This window comes from Narcine bancroftii, chromosome 1 (assembly GCF_036971445.1).
Source record: "Narcine bancroftii isolate sNarBan1 chromosome 1, sNarBan1.hap1, whole genome shotgun sequence".
NCBI lineage: Eukaryota > Metazoa > Chordata > Chondrichthyes > Torpediniformes > Narcinidae > Narcine > Narcine bancroftii.
The window spans coordinates 127,892,568-127,917,756 of NC_091469.1; the positions used below are offsets into that span (position 1 = coordinate 127,892,568).

Consider the following 25,189-nt stretch of genomic DNA (forward strand, 5'->3'; position numbering starts at 1 on the left):
AGATTCTCATGACTCATCTCTGAGCATGAGGAGTCTTTTACACCATTTGGGCAACTCGGTTTAACTATACAAATTTGGTTCTCCACATATTATTTCACCAACACAACTTTTATCTCATGCCATATTTCCAATGTATCAGAACATAACATGTTTCCTCCGGACTTGGTAAATCCTAGTAATATAACCATAACCCTATAACCATTTACGGAGCAGAAATAGGCCATGTAGGCCCTTCAAGTCCACACCGGTTCAATAGAACAACTCCACGAGCACAACCCTCCTGTTCTCCGCCCGTAACCCTCTAACCCAATTCCATAAGTCAATGTCTTTAATCTAGATAAGAGATGAAATTCCTATGGAGATTTATTTGCATCAGACCAAGATTTCTGCTCAAATTTCTCAATTCACAGACAACATTTACCAGAGACACTGTTTAAATAGGGCTCAAAGAATTATAAAAGAACCTTCCCGTCCAGCACACATCTTTCACCCACTACCTTCAAGGAGGTACAGGAGCATCAAAATCAGGGCCACAAGGCTAGGAAATAGATTCTTCCTGTAGGCTGTGAGATTGATGAACAGTATCCTATAACTGAATAAATCATCCCAAAATATCTATATTTATTTATTTTAAATTATATCTTTAACTGCATATGTGATTACTATGTATTGTGTGTACACCATGGCTTGGAGAGACATTGGAATTTAGAAGAATGAAAGGGAATCTTGTAGAAATATAAAATTATGTGAGGCATAGATAAGACAGAGGTAGGTATGCTGCTGCCATTGGTGGGGGAGGCTAGAACTAAGGAACATAGCCTCAAGATTCAGGATAGCAGATTTAGGATGGAGATGAGGAGGAACTGCTTTTCCCAGAGGGTGGTGAATCTTTGGAATTTGCTGCTCATTGGAACAGTGGAGGCTACCTCAGTAAATATATTTAAGACAATGTTGGATAGATTTTCATCAAGTAGGAAAATTAAGGGATATAGAGAAATGGGATGTCAGTGGAGATGAGCCTATCATCAGATCAGCCATGATCTCATTGACTGGCGGAGCAGGCTGGACGCGCCAATGATCTAGTCTGTCTCCTACTTCTGATGGTTTGTCTGGTTGTGTGAGTAAATTTAAATGATAATAAACTTGAATTTGAATCATAGGTATCGAAACAGGACAGTTAAAAACAGTGATCAAATACCATGCCCAACAAAAAGTGGCAGCTTTTAAACCTTGAATGTAGTTTATTCCTTAATGCAGGCCATTCCTCTTTCTCTTCAACTCTGTTCTCTCCTGTTGAAAGGTGAGGCAGTAGAATTTTCAACAATACTTTGGTGAAAAATCTGCCAAATTTTTCTGTTAACAGTGTTGATTTTTTTTTTGGAGAAAGTGTGGGTGGTTTGCTGCTAGTGTGAACGGAAGTGATTTTGTGGCACTGGCTTGGATGGATCAGCGTGGAGCAAACAAAACACATGTCTCAGCTTGGATGTTGTGACAATTGATCCATCAAACAAAATCCCTGTAGACAATGGTATAAGCTCTTCCAGGTCACATTTTCAAGCATTAAATAAATGAAAGTTGTTCATAATTTGACTTCATCTGGGAGTCTTTAAAAAAGATAATATTCTGCTTAAAATTCTGAATGTGATATTCAACTCTCCTTGGAGGATTCAAAAATATCAAAACGTGTCATGATAATATCCAAAAGATCTGAATAATTAAAAACAAAACAATATCATTTAATTTTGGATACACTGATAAATGTACGTAGCGTTCAAAAATCAATTAATGACTTTTGGTTTTGAATTTTAAGATCAAAACTCTGATAAATTTTTGTATTGAAAGTTTCCACATGTGAATCAGAGATGAAAAATGTGCTTCTCTCTTTAGTTCCCTGCAGTTTTCTGCTCTCTAGAGCTCAATTAGTTACTCTCTGTCATAACTTAACTCACTACTTGGTTGTTATTTTCCTTGGAATGCAATAAATGAACATCACTAAAGATGGATCCTGATTGGACAGATTTCTGCTAGTGAGGCTTTATAAAAAATATTTAACAAACAAACAAACAAAGTAATTCACATTTTTATCTGCTGCTCCTTGGAAACTGAAAAATAATAAAAAGGCTAGAAAAAAAATTCCAGAAAATTTTCTTTAAAAATATCAGCAATTAAAAGTTGTTCATTAAAAATTAAATTGTCAAAAGAACGAAACTACTCTGTTTTCATTTGACTTCACATTTATACATTCTTTTTCACAGCTTCTTGCTAAATCAAACTGTGGCATCACTAACGATATAATATTTTTAACAGCAAAATTCCAAAGCAATAACAAGATTAATGATGATATTCTGTTTTAATGTTATTAAGAACATAAGGAATAGGAGCTGGAGTAGGCCAACCGAGCTGTCAAGCCTGCTCCACCATTGAATGAGGTCATGGCTGATCTGATGACAGATTCATCTCCACCGACCTGCCTTTTCACCATATCCCTTTATTTCCCTACTATGTAAAACGTTGTCTTAAATATACAGTAAAACTTTGATTATTCAAAATCAGATTCTCCAAAATATGCATTTATCCAAAAATTTTTTTTAAATTTTGGATAAATTAGGATATCCGAAACAAATCAGAAATCCTCATTTATCTGAAATTTTTCGGAGCTAAACTGGCCTCACAGGTTGAAAAAAAAATCAACTCAACAAGAAATTAGAACACTGATTGTCCTCATTTCAGGCAACTCCCTCCCCTCTCTCTTCCCATTTCTTCTTTACCTTCCCCTATTGATTTTTTTTCTCTAACTCTCCCTCTCAAATTGTGCACCACTGTCTCCCAGTCGCAAATATTCAGAAGAATCCCTTGTCATTGCGTCATCAAGGAGTGCAAACTTTCGGGCAGGAGTGGAACCTCGGGCTCAGTGGTATTCCCTCCCATCCCTCCCTGGCATACTGGAACTTCCAACGCCGACTCCGAACCCTCCCCTCGGCCTACTACCATACACCATACTCCCCAGTGTGTGGATGTGGTAGGGCTAGGAGAGGACTCTGAGTCAGGATTCGGGCATCAGGACCTCCAGTGACCGGGGAGATAGAGCCTGCTGACTCTCCAGTAAGTGTTCCACCAGCCTGGGAAGCCTCCCTGGGGATCAGAGGCAACGGTGAAGACATGCCGGGGATCAGCAGAAGCATTTGGGAGATCTCAGTGATCGGTGGCGGCGTTGCAGCCAGGATTTTTTTGGTGAGAATTAAACATTATTTTAATGCGTAAAAAGCCTTCCCTTGTCTTGTTGTTGTTTAAACATTGATAAATGATTTGCTGTTCCTACTGGGCTGTTTTTAAAAAATGACCAGGTATCTGAAAAAAATGTTTATCTGACATGTGCCTGGTCCTGACCATTTTGGATAATTGGGGTTGTACTGCATTTTACTAAGGTCCACAGGCAATGAGCAGCAAATTCCATAGATTCACCACCCTCTGGGAAAAGCAGCTCCTCCACATCTCCGTCCTAAATCTGCTACCCTGAATCTTGAGGCTATTTTCCCCCAGATCTAGTCTCTCCCACCAATGGATACAACTTATCTACCTCTATCTTACCTGTGCCTTTCATAATTTTATACATTTCTATAAGATACCCTCTATTAGGAATACCTCAATTCTTTCAACTGTGGTACCTCCTACATTTACATGAGGAGGTAGACAGGGTTTGAAAATCCACACCTCTGATTGCATAATTTCCTATAAAGAGTCAGCCTAGACAACACCTTCAAAGCTTCTAAAATAGGGTTTGAAACCATGACAATGAAGCAAAGGCTGCCACTTAAAAGGGTTTTATTTACCCACTTTTTCACATGAACATAGCTATACAAAGTGGTATAAAATATAAGGTAATGTAAGAAAACATTCAGATCTCATCTGCCTTAGCTGAAAATGATCCATTCAGATTAAATTCACTCCATACAAAATTATGAAATGAATAGTAGGGTAAATGAAAGCAGGTTTTTTCTACTGAGATTAGGTGAGACAAGAATAAGGGCCATGGATTAAGGGTCAAAGGTGAGATGTTTAGGGGAACATAAGAGGAACATCTACAAACAGAGAATAGTGAGAGTGTGGAATGAACTACCAGCTGAAGTGGTGAATATGGACTTGACTTTGACATTTAAGAAAATTCTGGATAGGTACATGGAGGGGAGGGGTATGGAGGGGCTATGGCCTTGGTGGGTCTTGGCATAATGACATTTCAACACAGATTAGAGAGGCTGAAAGACATGTTTCTGTGTTGCGGTGTTCTTTGGTTCGAACTCTCTGTTGACCACAGCATGAGTGCTCATAACCATATAACATTTACAGCATGGAAACAGGCCAATTTGGCCCTTCTAGTCCGCACTGATCCAACCCTCCTCTAATCCCACTTACCAGCACTCTGCCCATATACCTCCATCCCTTTCCCATCCATAAACTTATCCAACTCTTTCTTAAATGACAAAATTGACCCTGCCTCCATCACCTTTCCCGGAAGCCCATTCCACACAGTAACCACTCTCTAAGTAAAGAAGTTCCCCCTCATTTTACTCCTAAACATTTGCCCATCAACTCTCAACCCATGACCTCTTGTATCCATCTCTCCTATCATTGTTTCAGGGCCACAAAACTCTTAAATTTGTCCTCATCTCCACTCTAATCCTTTCACTAAATACCTTAAGCCTCTACCCACTCATTATTATAATGGGAAATGTTTATTCCATTTACCTAACAAAACTTATCATTTTGTACACTTTTATCGAATTGTCATTCATTTCCCTCAACATCCGCTCATGGCTTAGATAAGCAATGGAGAAATCTTATGAACAAAAGAGCCAAGGGAAGGAAGATTTTCATTCAAAATATTATTTGGATCTAGATGCAGAGAAACAACACAGAAACAGGCCTTTCAACTCAAGCATCCACTAATTCTAAACGAACCAATTACATTTCCTCCACATTCCCATCAAATCACCAGCTTCTACGCTCACCTACACAAAAGGGACACTTTGCAGTTGTCAATTAAACTATCAGCAAATCTATACCTCCATGTGGGAAAAAAGGGGAGGGGAGTATATTTCAAAATATATTCTGAAGCGAGTTGAATGGGAACTGAATGAGGAATTTACAGGATTGCACAGAAAGAGTGGGAATGTGTAACTAAGCACAGCTGCTCATTCTAAGAGCTTGCAAAAGCTTGACAAATCAGTGGCCATCTTCTAAAATGCTGTTGCACACCCAGGAACACATCCTTTGGACTCTGAAAAAATATTGGGAGGTGAAAAAAGAGCAACAAATTTAAATAAATTTGTATTTTCAGCTTCAACCTCATTCCCATTTTGAGAAAAGTATTCTGTCCTTTCTGGTGCTACCACCGAATAATCTGATGAAGACTTAAGTCTTGCATTTAATTTCGCCCTAATAACAGAATACATTAAAACCACAGGGATGGACTGGTGTAAATATTCACCTTGCCTTTTATTCCACTGCTGTGCTTCCTTCCACAGATTAGACTGAAGGAGAGATGGTAAAGATTTAAAAGGGATCTTCACCTAGATAATAGTGAGAATATGGAATAAACTCCCAGAGGAAGTGGTAAAAATAGGGACAATTTTAAAGATAGGAAAGGTTTAACGGCATATGGGTTGAACAGAGGCAATTAGGACTAGCTTGGTCAGCATGGACAAGATGGGGTGAAGAGTCTGTTTCCATACTGCAGACTTGATAGGGTGAATGGCCTAGATACAGGTTTTCCATGTTTTGGTGAAGGTTAGATATACTCCCACAAAAAGGAATGGCAACAGAAACCAATCCAGGTTTCCGTACATAATTAGGGAGTCGGAGGATTTGATGAAAAATTGGAACCTGATTCATATCAGGAGAATTCTGCAAATTAGAATTAGCCCATAAAGTAATGTGAGAGGAAGAGAGAAGGGAATTAAGATGACAAGGTGAACGTCTGGAGGATTGTAATGAAAAAAGGACTTTTCATGTCATTTGAACAGCTGAAGAAGAAATATGACTTGTCCAATAAGATATTTTTTTGTTACATTCAGTTACAATTCTTCCTTGGGGCCAATTTGTGCCCTGAAATGACTTTACTGGGACTCACTGAAAAGGAGAAACTACACCATGAAGGAAATATATATAGGTTTATTTCTAGAATGTATTTTTTATTGACGAGTAAGAGCCCAAAGCCAGGTTTGCATAAATCTAGGGTGAAATGTGAGTCAGATTTAGACACAACATTTGACGAACAACTCGGGTCAGATCTACACCAGAGAAGTTTGTTGGCTACTATGAATGCCAGGTATAGATTGGTCCATTATAATATTCTCCATCAACTGTAACTCACCGCACAGAAAGTCCACCAATATAAAGCTGAATTATCAAAGATTTGTTTTAGGTGTGGTATAGAGTGGATCCTTTTTACATTCATAGGACCATAGAATGCTACAGCATCAAAAACAGGCCATTCAACTCCTCCACTCTGTGCCAACTATCATTTCAATAGTCTCACTAACCTGCTCCTATTCCATAAACCTCCAGGCCTCTCCAATCCATGTATCTATCCAATTTATTCTTAAAACACACTCTCGAGCCCACATTCACTACATCAGATGGCAGTTTATTCCACACTCCCACCACTCTCTGGTGAAGAACTTCCCCCTAATGTTTCCCCTAATGTTTCCCCAAACCTTTCCCCCTTCAGCTTAAAACTATGACCTCTCATATTTATCTCCCCTAATCTAAGTGGAAAAAGCCTCTTCGTATCCATTCAACCTAGACATCTCATAATCTTGTAAACCTCTATTAAGTCTCCCCTCATTCTTCTTTGCTCCAAGGAATAAAGTCCTAACCCGTTTAATCTTTCCCTGTAACTCATCTCCTGAAGACCTGGCAACATCCACGTAAATCTTCTCTCCGCTCTTTCAATTTTATTGATATCCTTCCTGTAGTTAGGCATCCAGAACTACACACAATATTCCAAATTTGGCCTCACCAATGTCTTCAACATAACATCCCAACTCCTATACTCAAAACTTTGATTTATAAAGGCTAAGATACCAAAAGCTTTCTTTACAGCCCTGCCCACATACGATGCCACCTTCAGGGAACAATGTAATTGTATTCCCACATCTCTCTGCTTCTCCACACTCTTCAGTGCCCTATCATTCACTGTATATCTACCTTGGTTTGCCCTTCCAAAATGCATCACCTCACACTTGAATGCATTTTAAACTCCAACTGCCATTTTTTGGCCCATTCTCCTAGCAGATCCTTCTGCAAACTTTGAAAATCTTCCTCGCTGTCCACAATGCCTCCTATCTTTCTGTCATGGAGAAAGTTGCGGATCCAATTCATCACATTATCATCCAGATCATTGATATAGACAACCAACAACAATGGTCCCAACACAGATCCCTGAGGTACACCCTCCAGTCACAAGCCTCCAATCTGAGAAGCAACCATCTACTACCACTCTCTGTTTTCTCTCACACAGCCAATTTCAAATCCAGTTTAGAACCTCTCCTTGAATATCTAGTGTCATAACCTTCTGAACTAGCCTCTCATATGGGACCTTGACAAAAGCTTTACTGAGGTCCATGTACACAACATCTACAGTCTTTCCTTCATCAACCTTCTTGGTAACCTCCTTAAAAAACTACAAGATTCTTTAAACATGATCAACCTCGCACAAAGCCATGCTAACTACCCTTAATCAGCCCATGAGTGTCCAGATACTTATATATGTTGCCTTTACTTTCTATACGCCTCCCACTTCTTCTTCACCAGATCACCAATATGCGATGAAAACCATGGTTTCCTATGCCTGATAACTTTGCCTTTGATCCTAACAGGAACATGCAAACTCTGCACTCTTAAGATCTCGCCCTTGAAAGCCTTCCACTTATTTAACACACACTTTCCATAAAACAACATATCCCAATCCACTCTTCCCAGATCCTTTCTCACTTCCACAAAATTTGCCTTCCTCCAATTTAGAATCCCAAAATGAGGTCCAGACTTATCCTCTTCCATAAATAACTTGAAGCAAATGATATTATGGTCACTGGACCTAAAACAAAATTTTACCAGGCTTACCTTCTGGTATGACCTCTGTGACACCCTAACCAAGATAATGAAAGTCACCTTCCCAGTAGACCCAGAGCTTTGTCTTCTGGGGAATTTTTGGTAGATTGCTAACTAATTCTCAAATTAAATTCACAGAAATTGCCTTATGTGTGGCCAGGAAGTGCATGGGGAAAGTCTTGGGGAAAATGAAAGGATTGAAGGCCGATAAATCCCAGGGGCCTGATAATCTACATCCTAGGGTACTTAAAGAAGTGGACATTCAGATAGCAGATGCTTTAAAAATTATTTTCCAGAACTCGATAGACTCAGGATCAGTACCCATGGATTGGAGGGTAGCTAATGTTACCCCACTATTTAAAAAGGGGGATAGAGAAAAAGCGGGGAATTATAGGCCGGTGAGCCTTACATCAGTAGTGGGCAAAATGATGGAATCCATTATTAAGGATGTAATAACGGAGCATATGACTAGCAGAGAAGGGATCGGACAGAGTCAACATGGATTTACAAAAGGTAAATCATGCTTGACAAATCTATTGGAATTCTTTGACATTGTGTCAGGTAAAATAGATGGGGGAGAGCAAGTGATGTGGTGTACCTGGATTTCCAAAAGGCCTTCAATAAGATCCCTCATAAACTACTGGCATGCAAAATCAAGGCTCATGGGATTGGGGGCAAGGTATTGATGTGGATTGAGAACTGGCTGGCAGATAGAAAACAGAGAGTTGGGATAAACGGCTCATTTTCTGAATGGCAGGCGGTGACCAGTGGGGTGCCACAGGGATCTGTACTGGGATCCCAGCTGTTCACAATTTACATTAATGATCTAGATGAGGGGATTGGATGTAATATCTCCAAATTTGGAGTCGACACTAAGCTAGGAGGCGTTGTGTGCACTGAAGAGGGGGTCAGGAAGCTCCAGTGTGATTTGGATAAAATGGGGGACTGGGCAGATACATGGCAAATGCACTACAATGTGGATAAATGTGAGGTTATCCACTTTGGTAATACAAACCGGAGGGCAGATTACTATTTGAATGGCAATAGATTGGGAGATGGGGAAGTGCAGAGAGATCTAGGGGTTCTTGTGCACCAGTCACTGAAGGTGAGCATGCAGGTACAGCAGGCGGTTAAAAAGGCAAATGGTATGTTGGCCTTCATATCAAGAGGGTTTGAGTATAGGAATAAGGATTCCTTACTGCAGCTGTACAGAGCCTTGGTGAGACCACACCTGGAGTATTGTGTGCAGTTTTGGTCACCTTATCTAAGGAAGGATGTTCTTGCAATGGAGGGAGTGCAGAGGCGATTCACCAGGCTGATACCTGGAATGGCAGGAATGACTTATGAGGAAAGATTACGCAAATTGGGATTGTACTCGCTGGAGTTTAGAAGATTGAGAGGGGATCTCATAGAGACATATAAAATTCTGGCATGACTGGACAGAATGGATGCGGAAGGGATGTTTCCAATGGTGGGGGAGTCCAGAACCCGGGGCCATGGTTCGGGGATAATAGGCAAACCATTTAGAACTGAGAAGAGGAGGAATTTCTTTACCCAGAGGGTGGTGAATCTGTGGAATTCATTGCCACAGAGAGCAGTAGAGGTAGGTTCATTGAATATATTTAAGAGGGAATTAGATATATTTCTTCAGTATAAGGGAATTAGGAGTTATGGAGAGAAGGCGGGACGGGGTACTGAACTTTAAGATCAGCCATGATCTCATTGAATGGCAGAGCATGCTTGAAGGACCGAATGACCTACTCCTGCTCCTATCTTCTATGTAACATGGAAGTCTGACTCCCATCTACTCATGGATAGGTGGTCTTCAGAGAATAGCTGCATTCCACTTGAAAAGGTCACATATAATCTCAGGAAGGGATATAACACCTTCCTAAAAATCTGGCAGCCTTAGTTGGTGTATATAGGTACCTCGTTGGCACCCATATAGGGTTACAGTCGTTACTGGCTCTGTAAAGAGTTTAACACTGTGGGGTTATCGTATCTCCATATGCTTTACTGTATGCACTGACAATGGAATTTTTTTCTGTTTCTTTATCCTTGTTATTTCTCTATTTAATAGGACTTATATAGAGGGGAAGGATTCTCTTGATGTTTTGTATTTGTTATGATTGTTCACAAGATCACAAGACAAAGGAACAGAAGGAGGCCACTGGACCCATTGAGTCTGTTCCGTAAAACTACACTAAGCTACTCTACACTAGTTCCAATTTCTGGCCTTTTACCCATATACCTTGATATCCTCACTAATGAGATACCTGTCTATTTCTTCTTTAAATACTCCCAGTGATCTAGCTTCCACTGCTGTTTGTGACAGTGAGTTCCATAGATCTTCGACCCTCTGGCTAAAGTTCTTCCTAATCTCTGTTTTATATGGATAACCTCTAATTTTCAAACTATGACCCCCTTGTCCTTGATTCACTCACCAAGGGAAACATCTTACCTGTATCCACCCTATCTAAACCTTTCAAAATACGAAATGCCTCTATGAGATCTCCTCTCATTCTCCTATACTCCAATAAATACAATCAAGAGCTGTCAAACGCTCCTCATATGTTAGCTCTTGCATTCCGGGGATCTCATAGTAAATCTCCTCTGCACCCTCTCCAACAATATCACATCCTTTCTAAGATAGGGGGCCCAAAACTGCACACAGTACTCCAAATGAGGTCTCACCAGTGCCCCATAGAGCCTCATCAACACCTCTTTACACATAACTATTCCTCTTGAAATGAAGGCCAATGTAGCATTCGCTTTCTTCACTACTAATTTCACCTGGTCATTAACTTTTAGGTTAAATATATTTAAAATGATCAACAAAATATAACAAAAAAAAATGACTGCAAGGTGAGATTTAATGATAATTCACATAAATGGAAATCCAAAAATCTTTTACTGGCAAGAAAATGCAAAGTGCGAGTAAGAGATGGGCTGAAGCTATAGGGCAAGGGTGGTGATTGTACTTAGAGATTTAGGGCAAGGCTTGAACATTTAAATAACACTTTTTAGTCCATTTGCACAAGGAAGATGGTGCTGACAAAATATTGTTAAAAGCTGAAAAAGTACATGATGGATGAGATTAAAATGTAGGCAAGATGTGTTGGAAATGAACGCAATGCTTTGAATGGATGTTGCTGGTCTAAGTGGTTTCCATCCCAGATTGTTGTACCAGAAGAACTGGTAATATCCTTCCATTCTTCCCTAAATAAAGTGGAAGTGCCACAGGATCGGAATGTGGCAAATGTGACATCATTGTTTAAGGAATGAAAAACAATATTCAGGAAAAAAATAATTAACATTTGGAAGGGTTTCAGTAATTAAGCAAAGTTAGTATAGATTTGGAAAATTGTGTCTGAGATCATTCGATATTAGCCCATATCAAAGGTTTATCCACTAAACATCCTATTAATAAATTTCAACTGTGCCAATTCATAATAATTCTGAAAATGAGGATGTTGCAATCCTTCTAAAGTAAACTTCCAAGTTAATTTCTGTAATGATACCCTCACTATTTTACCTTTCCTCAAAAATTTCCTCACCAAACCATTCAAATATTTAAAAATCTTTTGAGGAATCTTACAAAGTATAGACTGAAAGGGGTATTGAATACGGGTAAAGATATTCATTTTAACACAATTAACACATCCTATTAATGTTATAGGTAAATCTTTCCACCGATTTAAATCATGTTTAATTTTAGACCACAAAGGTAAATAGTTCAATTCATATAAATGATTATAATTACTATTATAATACCTAATATCTAATCTGATCAGACCACTTAAATTTCGCAATATGCCTACATGATGAGTAATCCACATCAACCAAGGGCATAATTTCACTCTTTTCCCAATTAATTTTATATCCCGATATTTCACCATTCTGCTCCAATCTATCGTGCAGACTCTCCAAAGATTTCAAAGATTGTGTTAAATATATCAAAACATCATCTTCAAACAAATTTATTTTATATTAATCAGCTTTCATCTTAATACCTTTAATATTAGTATCTTATCTAATTAACTGAGCCAAAGGTTCAATAACCAATGCAAATGGAGCTGGTGACAAAGGACAGCCCTGTCTAGTCGATCTAGATAATATAAAAGAAGAAGATCCCTGTCCATTTGTCATAACTCTAGTCGTAATCCAGCCAGTAAAAAGAGGCCCAAAATTAAACCTCCAAAACTTTAAACAAAAAACTCCACTCTATTGAAGGCCTTTTCTGCAATTACCATAGATTGGTTGGATCATTCCAGAGAAAAATTAACTTAAGAAATCAACTTCACAATATTATCTGCTGAATACTTATTTTTAATAAAACCCACCTGATCTACATGAATAAAATCTGGTAAATATTTAGCTAATCTATTAGCCAGAACCTTGGCAACAATTTTATAATCGTAAGATCCCACTTTTAATGGATCTCTATCCTTCTTAAGAATAACTGTAATAATTGCACTAGAAAAAGAATCCGGGAAAGAACCAATCTCCGTCGCCTGTTTCAATATGTCCATCAATAAGGGAATTAATAAATACTGAAATTCTTTATAAAATTCAGAAGTAAAACCATCCTCTCCTGGATACTTTCCACTAGACATAGATCGAAGTGCTTCCTTCACTTCTGTAACCGTAAAGAGGCATCTAAAGCTAAATCAGACAAAAAAATTATCATTTTTAACATTATCTTCCAATACTTCAGAAGTATACAATTTCTGATAAAATGTACGAAATTCATCATTAATTTCCTGAGGTTTATAAGTATTAATCGAATCATGTCTAATAGCATTTTTTGTTCTAGAAGCTTGCTCTGTTTTTAACTGCCATGCTAACACTTTATGGGCTCTCTTGCCCAACTCATAATAACGCTGTTTAGTTCTCTGCAATAATTTCTCAAATTTATAAGTTTGTAATGAATTATACCGCAAGTTCAATTTAGTTAAAACGAGCTCTCTTAACTTCTGTAGAGTCCCGCTGCAAGTCTTTTTCCAAACTCTCCATCTCCTTCTCCAATTCACTAGTCTCAACCATATGTTGTCTTTTAATTTTAACTGTGTAACTAATAATCTGTTCCTGCATATAAGCCTTCAAAGCATCCCATAAAACAAATGTACTATCAACGGAGTCTACATTTATTTTCAAAAACAACTGCATCTGATCCCTCATAAATTTAATAAATTTGGGATTTCTCAACAACATGGGATTAAATCTCCAACGATACGCATTCTCCACTCTCTCTGAACCAGTACAAGTAATTAGCAACAAAGAATGATCAGATAAAATCCTACTCTTATATTCAGCTTTAAAAACTCGCCCTTGTAATTGTGCTGATACTAAAAATAAATCTATTCTAGAATAAGAATCATGTGGAGGTGAATAAAATGAAAAATCTTTCTCCTTAGGATTTAATTTCCTCCAAATCTCTACTAGATTCATATCTTTCATTAATATCATTAACTGTTTAGCCATTTTTGTTCTAACTATTGATTTTGGAGAATTATCTAACAGTGGATCTAAACAACAATTAAAATCACCCCCTACCAAAATGTTATCATATGCTTGACTTAAATTTAGAAAAGGATCTACCATAAATTGCTCATCATCTGTATTAGGAGCATAAACATTCATTAAAGTCCAAGATTCAGAAAAAAAATTCACAATTAAAAATCAAAAGCCTACCAGCTGCTTCAAAAACAGAATCCAATTTAAAAGATAACTTCTTATGAATTAAAATAGCAACACCTCTTGCTTTAGAATTAAAAGAAGATGCTATAACTTGTCCAACCCAATCTCTTTTTAATTTCTGGTGCTTATTTTCAGTCAAATGTGTCTCTTGTAAAAAAGCAATATCAACTTTCAACTTTTTAATATATGTTAACACCCTCGTTTTCTTAATCGGGTTATTAAGCCCATTAACTTTAAAAGTCGCAAAATTTAAATTAGCCATAAGGCATCACATATATGTCCCACATAATTGGCGAACCACCTCCCCATGGCTCCATTACAAATAAATTTAAGGATCTCCTAAAAAAAAAGAAACAAAAAAACCCCATAAAGGAAAAAAAAACCTAAATAAATACTACAATAGTATAATAGTGTTACGCCTCTCAAATGTACGGGAGTGACAGAATGAGCAAAAGTGAGAGTTTCAGCATCGTCATTAAAAAACTGATTTGGTAATCCCCATAAAAAAACTTTAAGGTCAGTAGGGTGACGAAAAGCAAACTTATAACCCTTCTTCCACAGAAAAGCTTGAGCAGAATTAAATTCTTCACGACGTTTAATTCAGCTTGACTCAAATCAGCATCGAAAAATATGCTATTATTCTTAACAAGTAAAGGGCCCTGATTGTTTCTGGCATTCTGTACAGCAAGTCTTAGATTGATGAGAAGAGGATGGATCAGTTTATTTATAAATGGAATTCTCAGTTATTACAGAGTTATAATTTGCAAGTGTCGAAACATTTAATGGACATAGACTAAGAATGAAATTATAGGTATGGAAGGTAAAATTTTGGTTAAAACTCCTTTGTTTCAAAATAAGCTTTTTCTTTTACATTTAATAATCAACTTTTGAAACTGTGGGAACAGAAAGGAATTAGATTAGTGGAAGGTTGCTATGAAGCTGTATATTTTATTTTGTTTCAAAGAATGAATGAGAAATATATATCTTCGAATACTTTGTTTATTTTCAATATTCAGGAGGGACAGACAAAAAGGAAAAGGAGGTGGGGTAGCATTGTTGGTTAGAGAGGAGTTAAAAGCAATAGAAAGGAAGGATGTTTGCTTGAATGATGTGGAATCAATATGGGTAGAGCTGCAAAATGCAAGGGGGCAGAAGAAGTTAGTGGGAGTTGTATATAGACCACCTAACAGTAGTAGAGAGGTTGGGGATGGCATTATACAGGAAATTGGAAATGCGTGCAACAAAGGCAAGGCAGTTATAATGGGTGACTTTAATCTCCATATAGACTGGATGAATCAAATTGGTAAGGGTATACGGGATAATTTTCTAACCCAGTATGTTGAAGAACCAACGAGGGAACAGGCCATTCTAGACTGGGTTCTGAGTAATGAGGAAGGATTAGTTAACAATCTTGTTGTGCGAAGCCCTTTGGGCAAGAGTGACCACAATATGGTGGAATTTTACATTAGGATGGAAAGTGACAAGGTTAATTCTGTAACTCAGGTTCTTAACTTAAAGAAGGGTGACTTTGAGGATATGAGACGTGAATTGATTAAGTTAGATTGGCAAATGTTACTTAAAGGATTAAGTGTAGAAAGGCAATGGCAAGCATTTAAGGATCACCTGGATGAAATACAGCATTTGTTCATCCCGGTTTGGAAAGAGAATAACTCAAGGAGGGTAGTACATCCTTGGATAACAAGGGAAATCAGGGAGAGTATCAAGTGTAAAGAGGAAGCGTATAGACTAGCCAGGAAAGAAAGAATACCAGAGGACTGGGAGAAATTCAGAGTTCTACAGAGGAAGACAAAGGGATTAATCAGGAAAGGCAAAAGAGATTATGAGAGAAAGTTGGCAGGGAACATAAAAAATGACTGCAAAAGTTTTTATAGATATGGGAAGAGAAAGAGACTAGTAAAGACAAATGTGGGTCCCTTGCAGTCAGAAACAGGTGAATTGGTCATGGGGAACATGGACATGGCAGACCAATTAAATAACTACTTTAGTTCGGTCTTCACTAGGGAAAATATGAATAATCTTCAAGAAATAATAGGGGACCATGGGGCTAATGTGACGGAAGGACTGGGGAAAATAAATGTAAGTTATGAGGTTGTGTTGGATAAATTGAAGGGATTAAAGGCAGACAAGTCCCCAGGGCCAGATGGTCTGCATCCCAGAGTGCTAAAGGAAGTAGCCCATGAAATAGTGGATGCATTGTTGATAATTTTTCAAAACTCTTTAGATTCTGGAGTAGTTCCTGAGGACTGGAGGGTGGCTAATGTAACTCCACTTTTTAAAAAGGGATGGAAAGAGAAATCAGGGAATTATAGGCTGGTTAGCTTGACATCGGTAGTGGGGAAATTGTTAGAGTCAGTTATTAAAGATGTGATTCCGGCACATCTGGAAAGTGGTGAATTCATTGGTCAGGGCCAGCATGGTTTTATAAGGGAAAATCGTGTCTGACTAATATTATTGAATTTTTGAGCATGTAACTAGTAGAATGGATAGGGGAGAACCAGTAGATGTGGTTTATCTGGATTTTCAGAAGGCTTTTGATAAGATCCCACACAGGAGATTACTATACAAACTTAAGGCACACGGTATAGGGGATATGGTATTGAGGTGGATAAAGAATTGGTTGACAGATAGGAAGCAAAGAGTAGGAATAACCGGGTACTTTTCGGAATGGCAGTCAGTTACTAGTGGGGCACAACAAGCCTCAGTGCTAGGACCCCAGTTATTTACGATATATATTAATGATTTAGATGAGGAAATAGAAAACACTATTTCCAAGTTTGCAGATGATACGAAGCTGGGTGGCATTGTAAGCTGTGTAGAGGCTGTTAAGACTGCGCAGGGTGACTTGGACAGGTTGGGTGAGTGGGCAAATGCATGGCAGATGCAATATAATGTGGATAAGTGTGTGGTTATCCACTTTGGAGGAAAGAATGGGAGGGCTGAGTACTATCTTAATGGTATCCAATTAGGAAAAGGGGAGATGCAAAGAGACCTGGGTGTCGCTGTGCATCAGTCATTAAAAGTGGGCAGGCAGGTGCAGCAAGCAGTAAAAAAGGCGAATGGTACGTTGGCGTTCATATCAAGAGGATTCGAGTTCAGGAGCAGAGAGGTATTGATGCAGATGTTTAGGGCCTTGGTGAGACCTCACCTGGAGTATTGTGTTCAGTTTTGGTCTCCTTCTGAAGAGGGACATCATTGTCATGGAGAGAGTGCAGAAAAGGTTTACCAGATTGATACCAGGGATGGCGGGACTTGCATATAAAGAAAGGCTAGAATGACTGGGCTTGTACTCGCTGGAGTTTAGACGATTAAGAGGAGAATTAATAGAAACGTTCAAAATTCTTAAGGGATTTGACAGACTAGATGCAGGAAGATTGTTCCCAATGTTGAGCAAGTCTAGAACCAGGGGTCACAGTTTAAGGATAAAGGGGAAGTCCTTTAGGACTGAGATGAGGAAGAATTTTTTCACTCAGAAGGTGGTGAATTTATGGAATTCTCTGCCACAATAAGTGATTGAGGCCAGTTCCATAGCTATATTTAAGAGAGAGTTAGATTTAGTACTTGTGACTAGGGGGATCAGGGGGTATGGAGAGAGAGCTGGAACAGGGTACTGAGTGGATGATCAGCCATGATCAAAATGAATGGCGGTGTAGGCTTGAAGGGCCAAATGGCCTACTCCTACATCTATTTTCTATGTTTCTATGTTTTCTTATTATCAAGTTAAAGTATTGTTGCTGGATAATTTTGGGCGTATGTTACGGTTACCATGGCGATCTAAATTTGAAATCTTACTTACTGATGGTGGTAAGAAAGAATTTCTATCTGAGATGTATGCTTTACTACAGACTAAAATGCTTAAGATGGATGTTTATAAATTTAAATTAAAATGGGAAAAAGATTTGTCCTTCTCTATTTCTCAGGATGATTGGATGACATTATGTGAGGACAGTATGACTACAATTGTGAATGTAAGGTATAGATTGGTTCATTATAATTTTCTTCATCAGTTATACTTAACTCTGGACAAATTAAGGAAATATAATTTTATTTCTTTTGATTTATGTTTCAGGTGCCATAAACAATTTGGCTCTTTTCTACATTCTACTTGGTCATGTGAGACGGTGAAACCTTTTTAGAATAGAATTAAGGAATTTTTAGAAGCTATATTTAAATTTAAAATTGCACTTGATCCTATGGCATTTTTATTGAGTTTGGAATTAAAATTAGATATGTTTCAAATTGCTTTTTTGAGATTGACCTTAGCTGTGGGTAGAAAATATTTGGCAATTACTTGGAAAAATGAGACCTATTTGAGTATTCAACGATGGCATTTGGAGATGAGATCTTCTATTCCACTGGAAAAGATAACATATAATTTATGTAATTATTCTTTCTTTGTTAAAACATGGAGCCCATGTATGAAATATATGAGGTTGAATTTGTAGTAGTTTTTTTTCCCCCACAATTAATGGTGCTGCCCCAAACCGTGGCAATGATTGAAAGATGTTATGTTATTCGATCACCTTTTCTCTTCTTTCTTTCTTTTGAGGTCATTTAGAGGGGGGGCTGGGGGGGAGGTGGGTGGGTTAGGGTTGGGGGGAGGGAGGGTGAAAGTGTTTGTATTTTTACTGTATGATTTATTACGATCAATAAATAACATTTTCAAAAAAAAATGAAAATTGTGTCTGACTAACCATAATTCTTTTGATAAAGTAAAATGTAGGTTGATGAAGGAAATATAGTCCACATATAATTTAAGAAATTGTTTTAGGAAGCAGTGAAGAAAGACATATAAGAAAGCTACTTAACAAAATTGGAGAGTTGGTGTCAACTTGGCCAAGTAAAATGTACTGTCTACTTCTTGTCATTTTATGTCAGCTAGGATGTAAAGATCTTTGGAAGATTGCAGAGAAAAGTTACTGGAGTGGTTCTAGGGATTAGGTATTTTGGCCATAATATTAGGTTGGAGAAACTGACTGTTCTCTTTGAGGCACAGGATGCAATCCCAGCTCAAAATGCAACTTCGTGAAGGTCATGCAACGACGGGATTGGCTTCAGCTGCGACACATTTTTTTACCAGGGATTCAACGTGCTAACAATGGCAATTTAGGTCTGTGCATAATTGATAACAATTTAGATAGTGAATAAGCATGTATCAAACTGGAAGTTTTTTCTGGTTTCTGTAAATTACAGAGGAAAACTGGTGTTAAAAAACAAAAAAAATTCATGATGAAAACTTTCATAACACCTAACCAATCATTTTAAAAAATAATTGACTTTAATTCTCTCTCAATTATTATTCAATATTGTACTTGATTTGCTTAATAAATGTCATAAAAATTTCACTATGGCAAGCGTTATCAATATTTACATCCTCTAGCCATGATATTTTCCATAGTACTGATCAAATTGCATAGAAGGTGGTCTTCAAAGGCTTCAGGTCTAAAGCACATTCTCCTTAATCCTGCAAAATTTTCCTTTATTATTCCTACATCACTGAATTTTTATTCTGCAAAGATGAATTTCTGAAGATACAAAAAAATTGAGAATCAATTTTATAAACATATCATGAAGCATGATTAGAAAGCAAGTCAATATTTTCTTGAGTAAACTGAGTGCTTTGAAATTTAAATATTCTTTAATTAAAAGCGAAACAAATAAACACTTTAATCTGCTCACTTATTTAAAGGGTTTTCGTTAACTGGCCAGGTTAACACTCAAAAACAAATTGCTATTGGTTGGAATTATTAAAATTGAGTTTTCTAGAAGACTTTAACCCAAAGTTAGTTTTCATATGCATTCTTGAGATAATTTGGTACATAAGTGATAGGGAATTAATTGGTAATAACCAAATGCTATGTAATAAATTGTGAGGCATTGACCAGTAGGTCACTGGTAATAACATGTAGGATACAAGTAATTAACTGTACGTTATTGATATTAATCAGTCGGGCACTGATAATAATGTGTGGGATACAAGTAAATTGTAAGGTTTTGATCTTAACTATTAAGACATTAGTAATAATAATTTGTAGGGCACTGGCAAGGGCTGGACAACTATGTAAAAATTCTTCATTTGTAGTGAGGTCACTACGGCTACAGCTAAGCTATAACTCTCAGTTATAGCCCTAAGGCTGTACCTCAAATCCGCAGGAGAAGACACACACACCAGTAGAGTGTATTCGATACTGAGTTTATTCAGTGGCAGCTCTGCCTTTTATAGTCAGCTCGGCCGTGTCACCACCAGGGTGTGGCTTGAGCAGGACGGCTGCCGACTGGTTACCTCAGATGCCCAGGCCCCCTGCAATCCACTGGCGCTGATTGGCCAGTTTCAACACTCTGTTGGCGGCCTATGGAAACAGGCATTTCAGCCAGCATAATGCTTTGCCGGTCGCCATGTTCAATGGCCGTTTCCTGTGTTGGCCCAAAGCGTGGGCCGCAGGCTGCTACACAAACACGCCCCCCCCCCCCCAAAACGGGCGATTGGGGCACTATTTTCAGGAGTCCGACCCCTGTACTGTGAGGTTGGGTGAGTGATGGATGGGTCAAAGTCCACCAGTAGGCAGGTTTCAACCAGTCGAGTGTGAAAGTCTCTTCCCTGCCGCCAATGTCCAAAACACAGATGGAGCCGTTGTTCTAAGGACGCGGTATAGTCCCTCGTAAGGCCGCCGTAAAGGTAGCCAGTGAGCTCCACGTCAAACACATATTTACAGTCAGTAAAGTTCTTTGGGACGTAAGTGCTTGGTTGGCCATGGGGGTCTAGGTTTAGCGAGGGCCAGGGTGCCTAGGCGCTTGCATCGTTGAGTCAATGTGATCACTGGGGGCTCCCCATAGTCCTTTGGGGTTGTCACAAATTCGCCAAGAATAACGAGGGTTGCGCCGTAGACTAACACAGCAGAGGATGCCTCGAGGTCCTCCTTGGGTGTGGTGCGGATACTTAACAGGACCCAAGCGAGTTCGTCAGCTCAGTTAGGTCCGGTAAGCCATGCCATTAAAGCTGCCTTAAGGTGTCTGTGGAACCTCTCCACCAACCTGTTGGCCTGTGGGTGATATGCTGTGGTGTGGTGGAGTTGAGTCTCCAGGGCATGGGCTAAGGCGGTCCACAGACTGGAAGTGAATTGGGCCCCCCTGTCCGATGTAATGTGTTCGTGGACCCTGAAATACACTACTCAAGTTCAGTAAAGCCCACGCGCATGCTTCTGTGGAAGCCTCTGATAGTGGCATCGCCTCTGGTCATCAGGTTGACCATTGTGAGAAGATAACATGTGCCTCTGGATACAATGTGAATGTGTATGTAGCTAAAGTGGCTTGAATGTCTGTGGTGGAGCTTTGATATGAGTCTGGATTTTGGATGACTGGCACAGAGTACAAGTCCTGGCCCACAAGGTGACCTCTTTGCAGAGGTTGTGCCAGACATCCCCGTTCACCACCACTTTGACTGTAGTCCTGATGGCGGGGTGAGCCAAGTTGTGCACCTAGTCAAAAACCACTTCTTCCATGCGGCCAGAATGACAGGGCGAGGTTTACCCATCGAGATGTAGCAGAAGCAGCGTGCGATTGCTGGGGACGATCTGGATGACCTCCAGTTGTAAGCCAGTGAGCGCCGGCGGTATGCTGGAATGTCAGGGTCTGCTTGCTGCACATCAGCCACGCCCGCATAGTCGACGCCAGGGGTAGAATCATGCACCGGCAAGATAGTCGGGCGGGAATGGCCGTCGGCCACCACGTTGCATTTGTCAGCTATGTGTTCAATATCTGTGTAAATTCAGATATGTAGGACAGGTGCCGCTGTTGCCTGGCTGACCATGGATCTGACACTTTACTGAAGGCAAAGGTAAGGGGTTTGTGGCCCATGTAAATTTTGAACTTCCTGCCCTCCAGAATGTAACGAAAGTACCAAATTGCCAGGTATAAGGATAACAGTTCTCTGTTACAGGCCCTGTACTTGAGCTCTGGTGGCCTGAGGTGTTCACTAGTTGCACAAGTACACCCCCGACCACTGTGCTGGAGGCGTCTGTCATGAGGGCGGTCGCAGGGGGGTGGGGTTGGCTAGGGTGTTTTTAGTGGCCTGGAAGGCCTCAGTCACCTCCTGGGTCCATTACATATTATTACTGGGTCCTGCCATGAGGAGAAAGAGTGAGCTCATGATGCGGGCCACTGCAGTATGAAGCGGTGATAAAAATTGATCATAGCTGCAAACTCTTGTAGTCACCGTCGACGGCATGGTGGTCAGGGGAATGACGCTATATTGTGCCCCAGTGTCCATCAAGAAACGTCAGTCCGACAGGGAGTCTTGAATATGTAGCAGGCTAGTTGTCGCAGCCATTGACAACAGCTGGCCTGGGCATTTCCCTGTAACACGCAGGGGGAGCAGCATCGACCGTTGGTGATAGAAACTGTACTGCTCACCAATGGGGCGTGGTCGGTCGGACTGTCAGTCAGTTGGTGGTCTTCCTGGCTGGGCGTTGTTGTCGCAGTACTGTCACCTGCTCGAGCAAAGCACAGGCATCCCTCTTCACTGCCCATAGGAGGTCTGCCAGGGGAGCCACCTTCCTGGGATCATCAAAGTCTTCCTCCACAATGAACAGTCGGATGTCCTCAGGCGGCCTCTCCCAGAAGATCTGCAAGAACAGTGGGCAGAAGGTGCTGCCATTGTTGAGAGCGAGTACGTCACTCGAGGGTGGAAGGGACCCTGTCCCCCAAACCGTCGATATGCAACAGTCGGGCAGTGCCCTCGCGCTTTGAGAGCCCGAAAGTGCAGGTTAACAGCTCTTTGATGGCCACATATTCCTTGATCCAGGGGCTGCTGGAGGAATTTGATGATGGAGGCTGCAGTGTCCTGATCGAGGGCACTGACCACGTGGTAGTAGCGTGTGTCATCAATGGAGATCCGTCGAATGGCAAACTGCGCCTCATCTTGGTGGAACCACCCCCTTGGTTCAATGCTACGGCATTGATCGTAGGTTGCTCTTCCACCTTCGGGTCCAAAGCGCCATTTGGACCAGTCGAGGTCATCACTGTAGCGAGGTCACTAAGGCTACAGCTAGGTTATAGTTCTCGGTTATAGCCCTAAAGCTGTAGCTTGAATCCACAGGAGTAGAAAGACACACAAAGGAGTAGAAAGACACACACACACACACACACACACACACACACACACACACACACACACACACACACACACACACACACACACACAGTTTATTCAGTGGCAGCTCTGCCTTTTATAGTCAGTTTTGCCTCGTCACCACCGGGGCGTGGCTTGAGCGGGCCGGCTGCCAATTGGTTACCTCTGATACTTGGGCCCCGATTGAGCCCTCTGCAAACCACCAGTGGTGATTGGCCAGTTTCAACACTCTGCTGACGGCCTATGGAAGCAGGTGTTTCAGCCCACACGATGTTTTGACAGTCGCTGCCTTCGACGGCAGTTTCCTGTGTTGGCCCCGAGGCGCAGGCCGCTACATAGTGATATGAACTGGTGTCAAGCTTAGTTTTGTTTATTCATTGTATTTTTAGCAGCCAAATGATGACCTCTAAAGCCTGCCTGGAGCAACAAAATTGGCTTTCCACACATAAGCAAGCTTGCTCTTTACCCAACTGCCAGAAACAAAACATGAAAATACTTACTTCCTGCAACAACTTTTCTAATTTTTCCTGCAATTCAAAGAAGTATCTTGAAGTAATGTGGCCCAGTTGGGACTTATCTAGGCAATCTCGTGCCAGCTCAATGATCTGATGATGAGCAAAGCTGAGGACTCCATCTGCCAGTGGAAGAACATTATCAAGAGAGTAGCTTGTGATAATATCCTGCAGCCTTTCTTCCATCTGGGCTGTGGCCTGAGGAACAAAACAACATGGTAATGTGGTAAGTTTAAAACAAACCAGACAAAGCCTTTAAAAAATGCCAGTAAATCACATGAAGAATTTACAAGTACAGATTCTCAGTAATATTCACATTTGGAGTGTGTCTCTGGCATTCCCTTTTGAAAATTCATCGTTGGGTTACTTTGAAATTATGATATAGATAGGAACAGTTTATTTAAGATACATAACATCCAAGAGATTGTTATTTTGCTCCAAGACACTCAAAATGCACTTGATCTTCCATTCACCCCACTCCCTCACATGTCAGCTTCATTTATTGAACAACCAATTTCCTACTGCAATGAATGATCCAGTCTATTCTCTGCTTTTCTGAAGAAAATCTTACTTTCCCAACCTTTAACTAGAGAGTTTCTGCAGTCTATTTTACCATAGGGCATCCGATTTTTGGCTTTCATCGGCTTTAAAAAAAAAACCATTTTGCTTAAATCAATAAAATAAATCCTGAGCTGAAGAATTGATCTTAGGAAATCTTTGACACTTTTTTATATTTTTATAAGCACAGATGCAAATTACCTTTGGAAATCGCTCTTTGTAGACATGATTCATCATAATAATTTCATTATCAAAGCAAGCTGGAGAACGTCCAGGGCTGCAAATGAGACAAGCAACATTTTGTAAACTACAGGCACTTTATTCAGTGCAAGATTTCATAAATGTTCTGGGGTTCCACATGATAACTGCAAAGTGGCTGGTATTTTAATATCATTCTATGTTGCAGGACTTACCCTTCCAGATCATTAAAGTGGCACTGTGGTCGCTCTAAATCATATAAAACTGCAGGCATTATGAACCCAACAACAAATGAGGCAGAAGTTCATCTTTTGAAATTAATTGAACCAAATATTGGAACTGAAATACAATGCACTATTTAGTTCTATTATCAAAGATTAATTTCCATTCCACTGTTCCCACAGAAGTACATCGTATCATTTACAGCTGTAATTGTCGTTTGCATTTCTCTTCAGGACAACTATCTGAAGTTGTTTCATAATTAAGCAAAATGTATTCCTCGTTATTTTACTACCTGCACAACTCTAAATACTTCAATATGAAATTGAGCACCAGGATAAAAATAGGCAGAGTGTTATTACATCAGCTCTATTATCAAATACTTTGTACATCAGAAAACCCATGGAGGTCTATGCCCAAGATGGTAGCAATCACGCTCAAAGGTCCAGACACTGGGGTAGCAGCAGATTGGCCCGGAGCACCAGAGCAGGGGAACACCACCACATTCTCCCAAGAGAAACCTGTTAGAAGATCCTACAGGGCACCACAGCAGTAAACCAGTGCGTGGCTTGGCAGCTAAACGTCTCATACCATGGCGCAGACCAACTTCGAGGAACCAGGAATGAGGACCAAGATTTGTGAGGTGTTGATGAAGAGGAGGGCTCCTGAAACAACTTGAGTACTGACAGATTCCTCATCACTTTGTGGGCTCAGAACCATGGACCACCAAGGAGGGGAACATAATGCC

General features: G+C 39.9%; 1 protein-coding gene across 14 annotated transcripts in view; it reads right to left on the reverse strand.

Annotated features, from left to right (window-relative positions):
* The window catches only part of LOC138763897 (microtubule-associated serine/threonine-protein kinase 4-like), a 588,435-nt gene that overhangs the window by 89,173 nt on the left and 474,073 nt on the right, over window positions 1-25,189 (reverse strand). For all 14 annotated transcript variants that reach the window (XR_011357883.1, XM_069938893.1, XM_069938918.1 and 11 more), the window contains 2 exons: window positions 24,226-24,301; window positions 23,455-23,664 (listed from right to left, as the gene is read on the reverse strand). Coding sequence is in view for 13 of the 14 variants with exons in the window: in XM_069938893.1 (XP_069794994.1) it covers window positions 23,455-23,664; window positions 24,226-24,301 (286 nt within the window). In the remaining variant the exon portion in view is untranslated. The remainder of the gene's footprint in view (window positions 1-23,454; window positions 23,665-24,225; window positions 24,302-25,189) is intronic.